The sequence below is a fragment of the Caretta caretta genome, chromosome 11, assembly GCF_965140235.1.
Source record: "Caretta caretta isolate rCarCar2 chromosome 11, rCarCar1.hap1, whole genome shotgun sequence".
Taxonomy (NCBI): Eukaryota; Metazoa; Chordata; order Testudines; family Cheloniidae; genus Caretta; species Caretta caretta.
In genome coordinates this window covers 46793141-46811223 of record NC_134216.1, presented here as the reverse complement: position 1 = coordinate 46811223, position 18083 = coordinate 46793141, and the positions used below count along the sequence as shown (strand labels likewise).

The 18083-nt window shown below is 40.8% G+C and overlaps 1 protein-coding gene and 1 long non-coding RNA gene across 6 annotated transcripts in view; one reads left to right on the top strand and one right to left on the bottom strand.

The window, feature by feature from the left end:
- The first annotated feature begins 360 nt into the window (after nucleotides 1–360).
- On the top strand, nucleotides 361–17048 carry LOC142068556 (uncharacterized). Its single transcript, XR_012664394.1, has 3 exons — nucleotides 361–533; nucleotides 3510–3631; nucleotides 16449–17048. It is a non-coding gene; the product is annotated as an uncharacterized LOC142068556 (long non-coding RNA).
- UBE2E3 (ubiquitin conjugating enzyme E2 E3) overlaps nucleotides 10064–18083 on the bottom strand; it is a 239547-nt gene continuing 231527 nt past the window's right edge. For all 5 annotated transcript variants that reach the window (XM_048869491.2, XM_048869496.2, XM_048869495.2 and 2 more), the window contains exons 4-6: nucleotides 14756–14888; nucleotides 13122–13269; nucleotides 10064–10706 (exon numbers count right to left, since the gene is read on the bottom strand). In XM_048869491.2, the coding sequence (XP_048725448.1) occupies nucleotides 10609–10706; nucleotides 13122–13269; nucleotides 14756–14888 (379 nt within the window). In that variant the 3' untranslated portion in view covers nucleotides 10064–10608. The remainder of the gene's footprint in view (nucleotides 10707–13121; nucleotides 13270–14755; nucleotides 14889–18083) is intronic.

The window sequence follows — 18083 nt, the reverse complement described above, 5'->3', positions numbered from 1 at the left end:
ATGTCAAGTCAGGCCTACGCTAGCCACCTGCAAAACTTTGAACTGAATAAGATGATCCAAATCCTTCTCTCCTACATTAAGGTTTCCCTTCTCTTCCACGCTTTGCCTTGGCTGTTGTTTCAAGGTGATTGGCTTTCAAACTAGACTATTTTTATTTGATATCATTGCATTTTTATTGGTACTGTAGCCAGTTGTCAATATTCCTGTGATGGGGTATACCAGACACTCTGAGGCCCCCTGCTGGAGGCCTCCTGGCCCTGCCACACCCTTCCCCAGAAAAGATCAGTGGAGAGGATCCTCTAAACTGCCTAGAGTGGCTGTGCGGTACACAGCCAATTAGGGCTCAGCAGCCTAGTAAAAGAAGAGCTGCAGGGCCCTAGGGAGTTCAGTTCCTTGCTGGAGCTGTAGGAGCATGGATGGTGTATGGGTGACTGATGGAGCTGCAGAACCTCAGACAGGGCAGTGCTGCCAGAAGCTGGGGAGAGTGAGAAGGAGCCCTGGTTGCTGGAACTCCATTAGGGCCAGACCCTGAGGTAAGGGTGAAGACAATGCAGGGAAGTGGCCCAGTGAATTAGAGCAGTGGTGCGACATAGATGAAGAGACACAGTAGATGGCTGCTACCTACAGGGTCCCTGGGCTGGGATCCGGAGTAGTGGGCAGGCCTGTGTCCCTCCTCCCCACACCATTAGCCACTGGGGGGAAGTGACCTGGACATTGACGTACCCCAGAGCGGGAACTGAACTGTAGCGGCCCATCTGGAGAGCTGTGACTAGAAAGGCCCCCAACAGGCTGAAGACTTTGTCTGCAGGGAGGGAGCCCTCGGGCACCGCTCTATCCTGGAGCAGGGGCAAACTGAGAGAAAGGGCAGGCATATGCACTTGGCCAAGGGGGTGCGTGTGACAGGTGAGTGCAGCCCATTACAATTCCAAATATACCTTCTTTCTTTTCTGGGATATATATCCAAAGCAGATGGGTACAGTGTTAGGTGGGATGGTCATAGACTAGTACCCAAAATGTTTTATGTTTTTTCCACCCTCTTAGGTTCATAAGAATATGTTTACTATTGTAGATTTCAAACCTGTTTTATGAGAGTGGGTGAGAAATGAGTATTGTGCTGAACACCTCTATTTAACAAGGCTGTAGCAGGGTCCTCCCATTTTGAACAAATTAAAAAATACTTTTTAACTGAATTTAGTGCTTATGGAGGATGACAGAGTTGCAGCCGTGAAGAATAAAGCTTTCTGCTTACTATGAGGCCAGGTAATGCAAAGGCAACAGGAGTGCAAGCTTCATCATACCACCCCATCAATAGACCTCAACCCTGCTTTGGAGAGAATCCTCCAGGAGGCATTCAGTCTCCATGTCCATGCCTCCTTCTGCCTGTCTGCTGGCCCTGACAGGAATTGTGCTTTTATACATGCCCACTAGGAACTCCACGGAGCCTGGCTGTCACACAGCCCACATATGGAAACAATTTCCAGACAGTGCTTACTAGGTATCATTGAACTGTGACCCAGAGGTGGACCTTGCACCATCCCATTACAAATTACCTGGATCCTCAGCCTTCTACAGGCAGCTTTTCCTTCCAAAGTTATATTTTATATCCTATTTACAAAAAGGCATTTGGAAGGAAAGGCATGTAAGCTCAAGTACCTTGGCTGCTATAAAGCTCATTTCCAGCAGAGCCAGAGTGTTACATAACTTCAGGTGCTGTCAAATATATGACTCTAAACTGTGTTACGCTGACATCTAGTGGAGATTTATTTAATCTAATATGATAAAACTGCCAATTATTCTAAAGGAAAAGCTCTTACAACGTGATTAATCCCAACAATGGGGAACCTCCAGGGAAAGCCTATTCTGAGCAGAGGCAAAACCTTCTAACCCTTTCCCCACCTCTGATAAATAACTAAGTAGCTAGATTTCAGAGTAGCAGCCATGTTAGTCTGTATTAGTCTCTAAGGTGCCACAAGTACTCCTTTTTAAGTAGCCAGAGATCTCTATATTTCTTCCTGACTCCAGAAACCAAGAGCAAATGGGAGGATTATCCTCCTCTCCCTCCTCCCACCTCTACCCCATACTGTATGGGGAGTTTCTGGCTCTTCTCTTTCTCCCTTCATGTGCAGTGGGGCTGCAGGGCCTTCCTTCTCAGCCCTGCACCGCTAGCATATTTGAGGGGGAGAAGTGGACTTGGCCATTCAAATATTCTCTCAAACTGGTGTAGCTCCCCTTCTCCACCCAGTTACCTTCTTTAACGCCAGTCTGCTTACAGGTTTTGATGGACAGGGCTGGGTTCTTCTGGATCCTGCCACCCACTCAGGAGGGTGTATCTTCTTTATTTTTTCCTATGAATTTATTTGGCAGTGCCTCCACCCCCCTCGCTCCTTCCTGGCCGGGTCACCAGAGCAGCTCAGGAGGAAAATTCTAACCACAGGGTAACCCCCACTTACTTGCCACATAGTAGGGATCCTCTTCATGCAGGAATCAGGCTGCCTAGGTCCCAGGATTTCCCCTCACCACAAAGAGGTGCAGGGCTCAAGGTGCAGATTACACAACTGTACTAAAATCCAAACTGTAGTCTCCTAGCCCAGCATCCAGACACATACACAGCAGGCAGCAGCCCTGAACTAGCAGACAGAGCAGAGCTGACCATGTGGTGACTGGTCTCCCCTAGGGAGCTGGAGGGCTAACTCAGCCTGGCTGGGGAAGTTTCCCAGCAAAACTCTACAAACTGGGAATCATCAGTGGAGAAGGAAAAGCCCAGCTAAGGGATCTTGCTTTCAGGACCCTAGAGGCCAGTTCTCAGGGGGAACCCTGCATGCAGGCCTGGGACTCACCAGCTCCCCACACAGCCAGTCCGGTCCTTGCCCTGGCTGGCTCCAGACAGACTCAAAAATGGCTTTTCCCCTTTCTTGAGCTCTCTGGGAGAGGCATCTCACTCCCTATTGGTTGCCGGGCACAGTCTGAGTTTGCCTTGGCTCCCCATCCCTACCAGGAACAGTGTGCCTCTCCCTGAGCTGCCAGCAGACAGAGCCCCAGGAATCTAGGTCATCTCCTTGGGGGTTATACTGGGAATGTGGTATCCCCCTCTCCCCCTTCCCACCTCTACCCCATATTGTATGGGGAGTGTCTGGCTCTTCCCTTTCTCCCTTCATGTGCAGTGGGGCTGCTGGGCCTTCCTTTTCAGCCCTGCACCCCTAGTATATTTGAGGGGGAGAAGTGGACTTGGCCATTCAAGTATTCCCTCAAACTGGGAATGTACAGACAGGTACTCTACCTGTGACTGAAACACCACTGTCTATGATGCCAGTACATGAAGCTCTCAGTGCCCTCATTAACTCAACCCCCCAGCTTCCAGCCCCCTCACTGATCAGGATGTACCTGACACACCCCAGGGTGTAATGCTATTGTAACCCTCACCCACATGCTCAAAAACCTCCAACCTGGTCTTTTAAAACAAAATGCTGTGTTTCATTTTAGATGGTAATTTATTTTTTTACAATCCCTAGATCAATTCCTGGGTGGAAGCCAGGAGATGCTTTGAAAGCTGAGATCTACCTGGTAAAGCAGTGGACAAAGAGCTGATGGGACATTGCCAGAGTTCTTCACAATTTGTCCCTCAAGGAACCAGGTGAGGTGGGGGCAACAGAACTTCTCTTTTTCCCTTTCACAACCATGTGGAAATGAGGGGTGTTGGCAGGGGCAGGTGGCCATTTCTTAAGCACTTTACTAAAAGCAACAGGGGAAGAGCTTTCTCCTAAATGTGCCAGGAACAAAATTCTTTCCCAGGCAGTAACAACAATCCAGATCCTCTGAAGATGTTTAGGATACTCCCATCACAGCACCAAGGAAACAGGCCAGTCTACAATTGCTGAAGAAGTGTCCTAAGTCAGTTAGAAATCACTCTTTCAGCTGATTAAACAACTGTTGTTGAGGGGCTCTGATGAGAAGTCTCTTTCGGTCCTCATCACCTAGGCTGAAGCAATGAAATTGGACAAGGTTGGGTTACAAGAGAGGGCTTCTCAGGACTGTAGAGAGTCCTTGCCAGAAAATGAACTAAGCCTAGTGCCATTCAGAAAATCCAGCTTCAAGGCCAAAATGTTGAAATTGGGATGTGTAAAATTCAGAATGGATGGCCTTATTTATGTACATCTCCCAATTAAGTTAATTTTTATATCAAAGTTTCAAACCAATGAGGGAGAAATTTATAAAATATTTCATTTAGTTGTGCAACTTCCATGAAAGTTCAGGGGATTGACAGAACTATGAAGACCAATGTTTGGAACTAAGTGGTTGATTTGTCCTAGCTTTACTTTTTAATGCAAAAGTTCAGTATTTTTTATTATCATCATTTTCACATAATGGCCAGCTTCATATTTTTTTTTACTCATGTCAGTGAAAATCCATAGCAAAGCTAACAACCTCTGGATTTTGCTAGCCAGTGAATTGGGCTGCCTCTGACACCTTTCACGTTCAGGACTGCAAAGCAAGTAGTCTCCATATCTAGGTCAATAATATAGCTCAAGAAATGTAGAAATCTGCCTAGTTTTGATCTCTCCAGGATTCACTTAATACTACTTCCCTTAAAACAACAACAGTCCATTTTCTGGCTTAATTTTCCTGAGCTATTTTAGAAATGCTTGGATCAAATATTATACTGCAGGCAATAAAAATTGTGGTCATGTTCGGTGAGGGTAAATTAGTTGCTTATGTTATATACCAAACTAGGTAACAAACATCCTTGTAAAAGGTAACAAAGAGCATAATCATCAAGGAAAACCACTATGTAATTTTGATTTGTGCTCTAACATAAGGGAAATAATTCAAGTCATATTCCATTAAAATATCTACTAAAACTATTTGTGCAACTTAAAAGGTAGATTATGTGAATGTGTTTCTTACTGCCATTAAATCCATAATTATAAAACAGTTTAACTGGAAATCACCAATGGTACACTGAACTATAATGAAAAATGTTGTTGCATATTTGTAACAAATAGTTCTGATAATGAACAGTTAGCATATTAGCTCTAGCAAAAAAACTGAAAAAAGAAACATAAAATAGCAAGTTGCATTGATCCACATTTTCATAAATATAAAGGACATCTAAAGTACTGGAATATATAAGCACAAAGACAGGATGCTGCAATCAGTTATTGGAAGTAATCCCACCACACACAATTGTACTTCAGCAGTTTCATTTAGCTTTCATTTATTGTCCCTATATATCCTTTCCTACTGCTATTGAGTGGTTCCTCAGATAAATGTTAGATCGCTGATTTGTAACTCAACAGTTTGCTTCAGGGATATGTCCAGTTGGTGCATACCGGAAAATGGTCTCCCACAGGACAGAGGCTCACCCCTATTAGCTACCTATATAAATCCCAAAAATCTCATCTATGACAGCTCATTCAGTGGAGCCTGGAATTTTTGCCACCTGGAGCTCCTCTTGAAACCATGACCTGACATTTATTCTGTAGAGGGAGACAAAGCCCAGATTGATGACATGAGCTGGCTGTGCAGAAGCAGGTTGATAACTTGCCTTCAGGGACTCCTTCTGTGCAATGAGACTTTCCCAGTGTACATTGCTATTACTTTGTAAAGAACATATTACCCCTACAAACAGCCAGTACCAGAGAAATACAAAATCTTCCTTCCGGGTTTACTGGTGTTCCTTGGAAAGCTAATGCCCCTTTGACAGACAATTGCCACTCAGTGGCGGATTAACCACTGGGCCAACGGGGCCCCAGCCAATTGGAATGCCCTGGTGCCCTGACCTGGTCTGTCTGCCCACCAACCCGGGGCTCTTGCACCCGCTCCCTGGCAGGAGTGCTGGGGGGGGAGGGGTGGCAGGAGGAAGGGGTGGGGAGGAGCCCCCACTTGCTCTGGCCCAGGGTCCCACAAAACTGTAATCCACCTCTGCTGCCATTCAATTTTGTAGCTGGAGTTAGGGATAATGACAAGAGGCACAATTGCAGGATGTGTTAGGGCCAACAGTGGTCCAGCTCCTTGTTTACTAAAATTGCTGCCCCTCAAGCACAAAAGTGCAGTACCACAAACATTCTAGCAATTATCACTCACCTCCCCAGCTGGTTGCGGTATTCTGAGACCTCCAGCAAATTTTTAATATCCCATCAGTGTGCTACCTGCTTTTCTACCAAATCACCTTAGAACCTCCTTAGCTTTCATAATAACTTCAGCAAGGCTAAATGGCCTGCCCAGTAGAACAGGAACATCAGTGCTTCCCCGCAATACGTGTGTTTCAGATTCTGATATCCCGTGTTGTTCTGGGATCCTACTGACCCATTTCCAGTGCAATCCTGGGTCATGTGGTAGATGTGGGGCTGATGAGAAAATGGTTGCTGTGGTTATGTTGCTGAACAGACAATGTGACTAGGAGAGGATTTCATAAGCACAAAGGTTGATAATGGTATTTTATACCTGCAATAGGCAACTCCAAAAGCAACTCCAGAGTTGCAATTTTTTATAATGATCTGATTGCCTATCTATGACCAAGGTTACATAAGTACTGTAGTATTTTTATGGATGAATAGAATCCCGTCTTTTTCATACTGCAATTACTGTCTTCTGAGCTGTTGTATTCTGTATGCATGGAATCTACTTTTCCCATATCCATCCCCAGTAGTCAGGCTTTATTGAGGCCACCAGGAGGGTTGGAGATGTGAAATCCATCCTCCACCCACAGCCAAGGTGTGGAGATGGAAGACAATACTCTTAACTAGAGGCAGAAGTAGCTGCTTCTTCCCCACATATGTTGAGCCCAAGGGACTTCAGGGCCACAGGATTAATGTAAAGTGTAACTTCAGTTGCCAGCTCCTTGGCCCTCTCCCTTGCAGCTCTCTGTGGTGGCCCATGCAGGATCAGCAGGAAGCCCTTTGGAGGTGCAGAGATATACAGGTAAATATGTTTAGATAAATCATAAATCCCTTGAAGAACAAGTATGTCATTATGACTGTGAAGAGCAGGATTATGACTTGACCTGTAAGGTGGGTACAGAGCACAAAACGGTGGGGAGAACCCCCTGGGGTTGCAGCTCCCCCGCCGGCAAAGGGCAGAGCCTTGACTCTACCTTGCACGATGCTCTCCCAACACAGGTGAGCCAGTGCAGAATGAGAATGAATCTGCACCTGCTAACAGGCTGGCACAGACATGTTCCTAGAGGGAGGAAGGAAGGGAGCAGATTGTGGCTCTGAGCTAATTCAGTCTCAGGCCTGCTTGAGGGGCAGTGCAACTCCGGGCCAATTACATTCTCACAATCTAGTCTCAAGTGATCCCCTCCTCTTCTGGTGATGTATTTCTGATAATCACAGGGCATTATGGCCTACACTGTGTTTGATCACATCCCTTTTAAAGCTAGCTGATGTTTTACAAGAATAGATACCATAGACCAGGAAACAGCTGTCTTATGAATAATTCAGGAGCTTCTGTAAATATACAAATAAGGTTATTTTAGAATATAAACTACCTTCTGTTCCTTTAAATCTATCATTTTTCATGGGAAACTGAATACTACAATATTTCTGAAAATGCCCTTGGCATAATTTAGAGCCGCTCCAAAGCTGCTCCAAGTTACGTTGCCTGCAGGCAGACGCAGTGGCTGTAGTGGACAAGAAGTTGGCAGACTGCAAACCTCCATTTGCCCTAGCATGCACCTTTCTTTTCCTCCCTGCCCTCCAACAAACTCATGCTGAAAGGGACGGCACAAAGCTGCCTGTACTAGTTCCCTCTGTGAGGATTTCCTGTGATGGGGAATCCTTGGCTGCCCTCTTAGGGCAGCTTTCCAAATGGTGCAAACGACCTGCAACCAGAGCGCGAGTTGAGCTCATTGTGTTTGACTTTCAAATCGTGTAGATTCTGGAGAGGAAAAACGAAGGTCCAGAAAAGGAAGAGGGGGAATTTTGAAATGTTAAATATGTTTTTTGCCAAAATGTCATTTGTGTTGACATTTTCCAGCCAGCACTAGTAGTTGTGGATAGGAAATCACAGAACTGGGTTTTTAATAAAATAAAAACATGCATCCCTACACTGATTTGCCGGCAGAGATGATTAACACGAGGAGAGCTAAGAAAATGGATTGTTATACACTTCAACTTCTCTTTTGATTTAGCATTTCAAATTGGCTGTAGGAGTTCTTGGATGCAGTCAGGACTGGAGGAGATTTCTCCCCAACCCCAGGGAAACAGACACACGTGCTCATTTAACAACTAATTGATTTATTTAACAATACAAATTTTCTTTCTATGCTTGGTTTAGCAGAGAGAAGTTGAGAAACAAAATTAGCTTATTTTTTTAAAGTTTAAATGTTTACACAAAAACAACCTTTACTTCAGTAAATATAAAATTTACACACACAAACTACATTAAAAAGAACAGAATCATGACAAACCAACAAAAGGATGGGAATTCAGAGTAAAGGACCAAATGTCTAGGAAGGATAGAATGGAGCAATGTTAAGAAGGCATCCCACCTGTACATCTAGATATTTGAAGTCTGATGTGTGATATGAAACCAAGTACATTAAAATAAGAATTACATCTCTTTTATAGCATATCTTTTGTGATTATAAATATCTGAATTCTGTAGGTCACATATTTAATATGTGAAATATATATTTTGCCCCTTCTTGGAAATTCATTGGAGTGTTGTGCATGCATTCTTCTACATACAGTAATCAGCAAGGTCTTTGAAGTCTCTCCCCAGACTTTAGTAATCTTTTGTATGTAGCATAGTTCCTTGGTTCTTAGAAGCATGTTTCTTTGCCAATATGTATTATTTCTCACTATGTACAATTCTGTCGTGAGAAACTGAGGTTGCGTTCAGCAGTGGTTCCCAGTACTTTGTTCACTTGCACTAGTTTATTACCACACTAAGATCTCCACTGTATTGGCCAGTTCCCTAACTTATTCCCCGTTGCCCTTCACAGCCCAAGCTCCAAATCCACCTCACAGTTCCTAAATATATCTAATTAGAGATATATGGGATATATAGTCCTGTGAGCCACCCTGAGGAAACGGTACAAATATTTAGAATAGAGCAAATGACACATGCTAAAGACTACCTCACCCAAGAACAGGGATGTAACAGTGATAATTAACTTTAGATAATCTTTAAATTCCTCCGCTGCTTTGATATTAAAACCTTGAAATTCTGCTTTCTACACATTTAATGTACAGAACATCTTAATAATGGAAGAGCTACATGTCCAAAAACACAATGTCACATAGGAGAGATTTACTTTTAAAACAGGAGCCAATTATTTGTAAATTAGTTTTAAAGGGATCAATGAACACTTTAGCTGTACTCTGCTATGACTCAAGTGTCATCACTACAGTGATCAACATCCTAAACAGAAAATTAGTGACTGTAGTTTTCAAACTGTATAGAATATACACTTGCATTTTTGTTGCACACAAGATTTCCTGGTGATGAGTCTAAAACTCTCTTCTAATTTTCAGTTTCACTTGCAATAATGCACTTCCCTACAAGTGTTTCCAATCTCTTTTATCATAATCCCTGTCTAAATCTCCTCTATTCCTTTCTTTCCCAGAGAGCTGACAAAGCATCCAATCGGACTTTGGAAGACTCTTTTCAATGGACAATTGCAGTTCTCTGGCTGGGCGAGCCACATTCTTGCCATTCAAATTAAGGAACAAAGCCTCAAGCTATCAAGAGCCTGGCCCTGCTCCAGCTGAACAAATGAATGGAAAACTCAGGTTGACTATTATGGGAGCAGGATTGGGCCCATTTAATTTATCCACAATAACTGCCATAGCAACCTCTTATTAACTGCTCTCATTTTAACTGAAAAAACCTTGTTAGTTAAAACAAAACAAAAACCAGAAAATATTTTCTGTTTAAAAAATAAAAATCCAGTGGAAAATTTTTACTTTTAAACAATCCACAGGTATACATTAAACATTTAATAGCAAGCCTTTGCTTGTGTATATTAATCCATAGAGACCTGCGATACAATAGCTTTGCATCACTGTTATATTTAAATTCACTCAAATACTAATTTAAATTAGGAAAACAAAGAAACTGCTCCTTGGGGAACATGTTTATTGTGTTTGAGATGATACACTGGGTGCTCTCTGAGCTACAAAGGGGAAAAGGAAATCCTTTCATTACAAACTGACAAAGGTAAAAGTTAAAACAGTTTTCACAACAGCATGTACCACATATTGGAAATAGATCTGGGTTTAATACAAATGACATAATTCCTAGTAATCTACAGCTACCTTTAATAACTTCATACAGATAATGTATTAGGCTAAAATGCACTATAATATTTGGTTGACTTCAGGAACAGTATCCTTAGTACATCACAAAATACATTTTGATATCCCAAAGAAGCAAGACTTGCAAGTAGGCTTTTTAAACATAACTAATCTACAGCTACAAAGTTCTACTCCTGATAGCATTTACCTTTTTTAGGGGGCAGAATCCCAGTCTTCAAAAGGATAAAAGCAGAGAGTAGAATCAGTATAACATATACACAGAAGTCCGTATTGTAAAGGCTATAAAGATTTGTTGCACACTGTCAAGTTGCCTCCTGCACCCTCACAGAGCACAAGTAGTTTATGTCATTTATGTTGCATATCTCTTGGTCCACTGTCTGGCTATCCTGTCATGTTCTGCTCTGTTGGTCAGGTACTGAGTGGCTATGCTTCCGACCAGAGGATCAGCTGTAACAGTTTGGGGTAAAAGAAGAGGAAGATAGGGAAGAAAAACAACATCAGAAATCGTTCTATTAAAAAAGGAAATATTTTAAAAATCACTTGCTTCCCAGTACACCCTCTTTGTGAGGCCAAAAAATGCTAGGCTTTGTAGCAGAGGGCTTGACACACAAGACATTTTCAAGAACAAACACTCAAAGCAGAATGAATAGGAAGGATTTTAATCTGTTTTGATTATCTGCAGGCTCCAACATTTAGTTTCTTTAAAAGACAGACAGACATCTGTGTTAAAATGTTATACCTTTTCATTTTAGCTGACTGTCTGAAAGACAGCTACAGGCTAGGAGTTACGTAAAACTAGAAACAGCCCAGGAGCCGTTTGTGTCTGGAACTGCTTGATATTATGCAAAATATATAATATTTTCACACTTTTAAAATGCTAAACTTAAAAAGAACTTCACATGCCACAGCAGGCCAAACGACTCCTGTGCAGATTAACACATCAGAGGTGTGTTAGAGGTGACAAAAGCATGATCTGAAAGATTTCCTCATGACACCCTTAAAAGAACAGATGGTTACTTCCAAGCTTATTAAATACCACATAGAGTCTGGTGCGATTGTATGAAAATTTAGATGACTATCACCTCACCTGGAAGCCCATTCTCTGTAAAGAACCTCCTGACTGGTCTCTCGTAGAGTACGTCTACATTGCAAAAAACCAAACGCATGCAGCGAGGCGCAGAGCCTGGGTCAGCTGACTCAGGCTCACACTATGGACCTAAAAATAGCAGAGTAGATGTTCTTGCTTGGCTTGGAGCCTGGGCTCTGAAACCTGGAACATCTACACTGCTATTTTTAGCCCCAAAGCATGAGCCTGAGTCAGATCACCCAGGTGCTGAGACACACTGCTGCAGGTTGGTTTTTTTTTTGTTTTTTGCAGTGTAGACATACCCTTAGTTAACCTATGCTCCCCAGGTCTCCTGTGACCCAGGATCATCAGGATTAATTTTATAAATACAGTGGGGGCCCGCTTAAATCTTTCTGCTGCTGAGAAGTGTTACCAGATCTACTGGAACTCCTGCAAACATGGATAGGGAAACTCTTTTTGAAAACAGCAACATTTTTCAAAAACCTGTGCATCTATTAGCAAGTTTTATTATTTCAACTCTCCTCCCCCTTAAGTTTTCTCACTGTCTCTTTGTACACAGACGCTCCATTTCAATGATCATACTTGTATCTGAAAGCTAAACTTTCCCCACGAGTCCATGTCTTTCTGAAAATAAGGTTACTAATCCTGGACAATTTATTCCACTGTTTTTCAAACTGGGTGGTGTGGCATGCCCTCCCTAGAGGTGGGTGGGGGAACAACGAAGCTATACGGGGGTGGGGGAAGCAGGGAGTGGCGGGTTGTGGACCGTCAAGTATCCAGGCCCCAGCAGGGCAGCATTGGGGAAAGCGCTCTCCCAGTCTCATTCAGTTTGAGCTCTGGCTCCCTGCCCTGGCAACCCCTTCAACAACTTGAAATAAAAGAGTAAGAAAAGCAGGGGAGCTGAAATGTTGTTTGGTTACTGGGATAGGATACACCATCAACATTTCACCTTCTTTGCTTTACCCCTTCCTTTATTTGAAAACATCGGAGTGTAGCTTCAACTGAACAAACATGAAAACTAAGATATTTCATAAACCGTACGTGCTAATTTACAGGATTTTTATGAATTCGAAGTGTTGGATGCATAGTGTAGTGTATATTAACGAATTCAAGGCTCTTTCATGATAAAACCCTTGACCAAATCCTGCTCCCATTTAACCTAGTGTAAATCCAGAATAAATCCATTGATTTAAAAGGATTACCCCGTATTCCTTCCAGTTTCACAGTCTTGGAGCTGTTTGAAACAGTCACCTCTTAAACTGAAAATCTGTACTGTCTCTCCCCCCCCACCCCCCCCGCCACAAAATATATTTAAGGAGGCTGAATAGGAAGCTGTTTTTATATAATGGTCAAGTGGTTAAGGCAATGGAGTGGGAGTCAGGAGATCTGGGTTCTGTTTCTGGATTGTCCACTAACCTGCCATGTACGCTTGGGCAAGTCATGTCAACTCTCTGTATCCCTGTTTCCTCCTTCTGTAAAATGGGATAATGCTATTTATCCGTCTTAAAGATGGATGAGTGAAAAGAGCCATATGAGAGCTAAGGACTGAAGTGTGAACTTGGCACTGGCTATGCGAAGGCTAGAAAATATATTGCAGGGAGCAATCTTGCCATGATACAAATTTAGATGGATTTAAATAAAACAAGGGGTTTTAATCTCTAATCTCAAACATCTATTTTAAGAGTGACAGCATTATTCTGTAGAGAATCCTCTATTGAATCATTTTTGCAGCAAATGAGCAAGAGTTCATGCTTGGTAAATTAGAATTTGCTTACCAGGATTGCAGTCTGTCAAGAGAGAACAAATAGACAGCAAAACCTTTGAAATAGTCAAAGCAGGGCTCCAGTTGTCTTTCAGAATATCCAGACAGATAACTCCCTGACTGTTGATGTTGCAGTGATAGATTCTGGTACGGAAAGTAACCTAAAGTTACAGACAAAAACCATTAAGTGCTATCTATGAATAGCCTATCCCTACCTTTTGGGTAGCAGAAGTTCTGAAGGATGCACTCTGCATGGAGCAGAACGTCTGCAGAGACCTTTCTCGTTCCCTGCATTTTAATGCACTTATCAAAAAAGTGCACATTTTGCTTCATTCATTGTAACTCCTCAGGAACCTTGGCCTCATTTACTGCACATTTGGTAGGTAAATCACTTTTTTGCAGACTCTTTGGCATGCACCCCGAGTCATACAGAGTACTACAAATGCAGCGTGTATTCAGTATAAATATTATATTGTGTTTGAGTAACAGTTTGATCATGAGCAAGACTGTATTACAATTATTGCAATGCATATGTACAAATGGACCGGGTTTGGCTTGCATGTGCAATCTTAGCTTTATCTTTTCCTTACTTTTCAGTACCTAACTGTGCAACCTTAGTATCTATTTAAATATTGCTTTTTAGGGAATGTATTGCTATTGTCATCTTCAAAGCATTTTACATATTAAATCCTCATTGCATCCCCGTTAGGCAGGAATTACTATACTTATAAAGCATTTCTATTGCAGTAAGTGCCATCATACTTCTGTTTTAATTTATTTCAGATTAATATTCATATAGTATGAAAATGGTTTCTATGCATAAACAAAATGAGTGAGAAATATTTCAGTGCATTAGTTGCAGAAGGCACAGTTTATGGCAGAGATGAGTAAAACATCCATTTTCATTTTACTATACTTTGGGAGACAAATCTGAATGGCTGATGAAACTCACGCAATTCAACATAATAGTGTAATCTTGATGTGGAATTAGAAATATTCTGCAAAAACTCTTCATCATTCCATGAAACAAACTTACGTCAAAGAATATTATGGTTTGTGTTTTGTGCTTTTCGGGAAGTCTGAGAATGCATTATTCTTTATGTTGTAGTGCCCCAAGGAACCAAAATACATAAATAAATAAAAAAGACACGTCAATGTGCAGTGGCAGTCAAAAAGGCAGATCTAATCAGTTTCAGTTACACTGACATTTTATAATAATGGATCCAATCACAGGATTCTTAGCCAACTGGAAGGTACAATGTTACATTTTTTAGTTGAATCTATTCAGTTCTAATATCCTTTCTTTTTGTTGCTGATTGCTATGAAACTTATGTGTAAAAGAGAAGCCACCTTTTATTGGAATTAGTTTTTCACCTATTACTCCTGACCAATTACTTTAGAATTATCACTCAATTCACCACTAGGAAAGTTGGAAAAAAAAAACATATGGATTGTGAAGCAGACATATTTCTTGAAATTGTTTGCCAAGATTTTCAAAGGTGGTTTGGGGCATCTTTTAGGACATCTTAAAAGGGCCTAATTTTCAGAAAGTGCTGAGCACTCATCTGAAAAGCAAGGCCTTTCTCCAAAAAATCATGAGTCATTTTTAAAAATCTTGGTCACTATAAATAAAAACCTTACCCTTACCTTTGGTGGCTTGAATGGATAATCGGACGAAAATGTGATATCCAGGAAAAAAACACCTCCTTCATATACAGAACCTGGGGGTCCAAGTATAGTTGATCTCCATTCATAAATGTTATCTCCTTTCGGGCCAGCACTATTTAAAAAGAGAGAGAGAATCAACTTTACCTTTGTGAGTAACATCTGTAGTGATTACCATTTTACCAGTTATGTTTAATACCAATCATTTACATGACTTCAGCAGGTGCCAAGCTTCTCATTGACTTCCATGCGGGATTATTGCTTAAAACTAGGCATTGTATGTAGGTACCTAGCTGAATCAGGACCTTAGTCCCTTTGAATGTTCTGCATAACCATTCCACGTTCTGGCAATGCAGTGGATTCATTGGACTATCACTGTATTAAACACAATTCCCATCTTTATGTTCTGGAATATTTAGCTGCAGTAAGCTTCTGTGTTCTGTCCTTCCAGTTACATGGGACATACATATGAAAAAGAAATTATATCTCGCACCCACTCACCACCGGCTCTGGGGCATTAGAAAAAAAATGGTCACCATTTATATTAAGGGCACATTTATAAATAGTTTATAAAGGGTTAATATTATAAACGATTAATAGGTGTTTTGATAAGAGGTTAATTGATTTAGAGATCGTTAGGCTCCAACAGGTGAACAGATTGTTTGTAACCATGGCTTATAGCCATCTATAAACACCATCTACGGATGTGCTTATACCCAACTATAAGATATACCACTCCAGTCTGTAATATCTATTAACCATGTATACAATTAATTATAAAAGTACCTTAAAGTAAAGTGTGATTAACAAGTGTAATAGTGTTAAGCTGTTACATGTTTACTGTCACTTGTTTAGGATAATATAGAGTAAAATTTTGTACTCCCCACACTGGAAAGTTTAATGACAGAGTAGCAACCGTGTTATTCTGTATCCGCAAAAAGAACAGGAGAACTTGTTGCACCGTAGAGACTAACAAATTTATTAGAGCACAAGCTTTTGTGGTCTACAGCCCACTTCATCGGATGCATAGAATGGAACATATAGTAAGAAGATATATATAGATATACATACAGAGAATGTGGAAGTTGCCATACAAACTGTAAGAGGCTAATTAATTAAGATGAGCTATTATCAGCAGGAGAAAAAAAACTTTTGTAGTGATAATCAAGATGGCCCATTTAGACAGTTGACAAGAAGGTGTGAGGATACTTAACTTTAGGGAAATAGATTCAATATGTGTAATGACCCAGCCACTCCCAAGTTTAAGGTTCTCTTATGGGGAAAAAAAATAAGGAATTTCATCTATTGTAACACAGCACCGCCAAATTAATAGGAACCTCCATAACTATATATTTGTGTTACTACATGCTGTATATTTTAAAAATGGTAATATTACAGACATTTTCCTCAGGAAGGAAAGAGCATGTTATACAAATTTTCTAGCAACTGAATTGATGTCAATATTACAAAACTGTTTATGAAATAATGAGCTAGCATTTTCCCAGCTGCTGGGATGTTAGAATTAATGCTGTAAAAATATGAGTGTCTGTCTACATCCCTTCTCAAATATTCAAAACAAAACTATTTCTCCATAAAGCAGGCATTGATTTAAAAAATATAAGTAAGCCTCTACAAAAATGTAATTTAAGGTAATGTTTTGATTTTATGTTTGCAGATTCCTCTCTTCACGAGATCCCCGCTGATGGCTGTGCAAAGTAACATAGCTTGAGAAAATGGCAATACGAGCATTCGTGTCTTACTATAAACCAGTTTCTTTCCTGCTTTAATACTCAGAAGAGGAACTTTTTCATCATCATCATTATGCATCCACACATCCTGTGTCATAAACATGGAAGCATTTTTTAGCCTTAAGATGACATTCAAGAGACAGCCAAATGCTGATTTTAATTATGACTTCTCTTCCCGTTATAATTCATAGCTTATTCATGTTTGTTAATCAGTGACTGTTTTATGCACTAAATAATTAGTCTGTTTGAGGCCTTTTCTTTATATGGCAAAAATAATCAGGAATTCTTGCTAGCATTTTTAAATACATTTTAAAAATAATCTCTGGTGGTATTGTAGCTATTGTCCCTTTACCAAAAATAAAAGTAGACAGCTTCCAGGTTATAATGATCTTAACTTTATTGAAAAGAAATACTACGGATAAAATTTGGGCCTGTAAACCTTGACCACATCCTTTTGATTTGTATTCCACGTACAAAGGAGTTAACAAAAACTGCAGGTCAATTTTAGAAGAAAAAGTGAAAACTATGTAGGAAGATGCCAAGCAATAGTTCTTAATGCAGTAAATTGTTTGAACCTCACATCGCTACTGTAGATTATTCCATTCATGCTTTCTAAAAAGCATTTAGCAATTAGCATAAGATCTAAAAATACTGGAGCAATAATGATAATATTTAAAACCCACATAGGCCACTGAAAAGTTTTAATTAATTCTTGATATTCATCAGGCTTATAGCTAATTAATATTATGCTTGGAAACTAAATTTCTATGAAGCAATTCAATTTCAGCATTAGTTGTCCTAATGGTTATTTTATAGTCTAATGCAGAGGTTAGTGTTCTTGCCTCACATGTCAGCTACCTTTTTCTCATACAAATCTAATGGCCGGATGGCACTCAATCAGATTAATGACATAGCTGAATTACAATAGCGACATATTTCAGCCAAATGAATCAGTCACAATTAAGGACTGTTGTGGTGTCTAGCTTTGAGCCAAAATATCTGGCAATCACTCATCATCTCGGAACAAGGCACCTATCAGTTAATAGCCCAGCATCTAAGTGCAATAACTCTCCATTTATTATTTTGTGTTATCTTCTATGCTACTATTAGTCCTGTATAAAGGGCAAGGTTACATGCGGGGAGGAGAATGCTATTCTGAAGGTTAGAACATTCCACCTTTATAAGAGGGGAAGAAAGTGCTCTATTGGTACAATATTCAACATCCCTCTCACAGCTTAAAAAACAGTGCCACCGCTTCAGAAATAAGATAAAGTTGTAACAGTAAATCCACACAAAGGAGAAAACTGTTACATCAAAAGGTTGGTCACTGTATTGCTTTTAACTGAGGTTTGGGAACTTTGTTACAACAGCTGGAACGGTGCCCCATGCTCCAATAGTGTGAGAGATACTTTAGCTTCACTAATGACTGCAAACTCCAGCAACTGCAAGGTTATTGATGTGTGGAGACCACGCTAAAGAGTGTAACATACAGCGAAGACAACACCTATTTCCAATCAGGCTTTTTCTACAGCGCACTCAACCACTAAGTACAGAACAGCCGC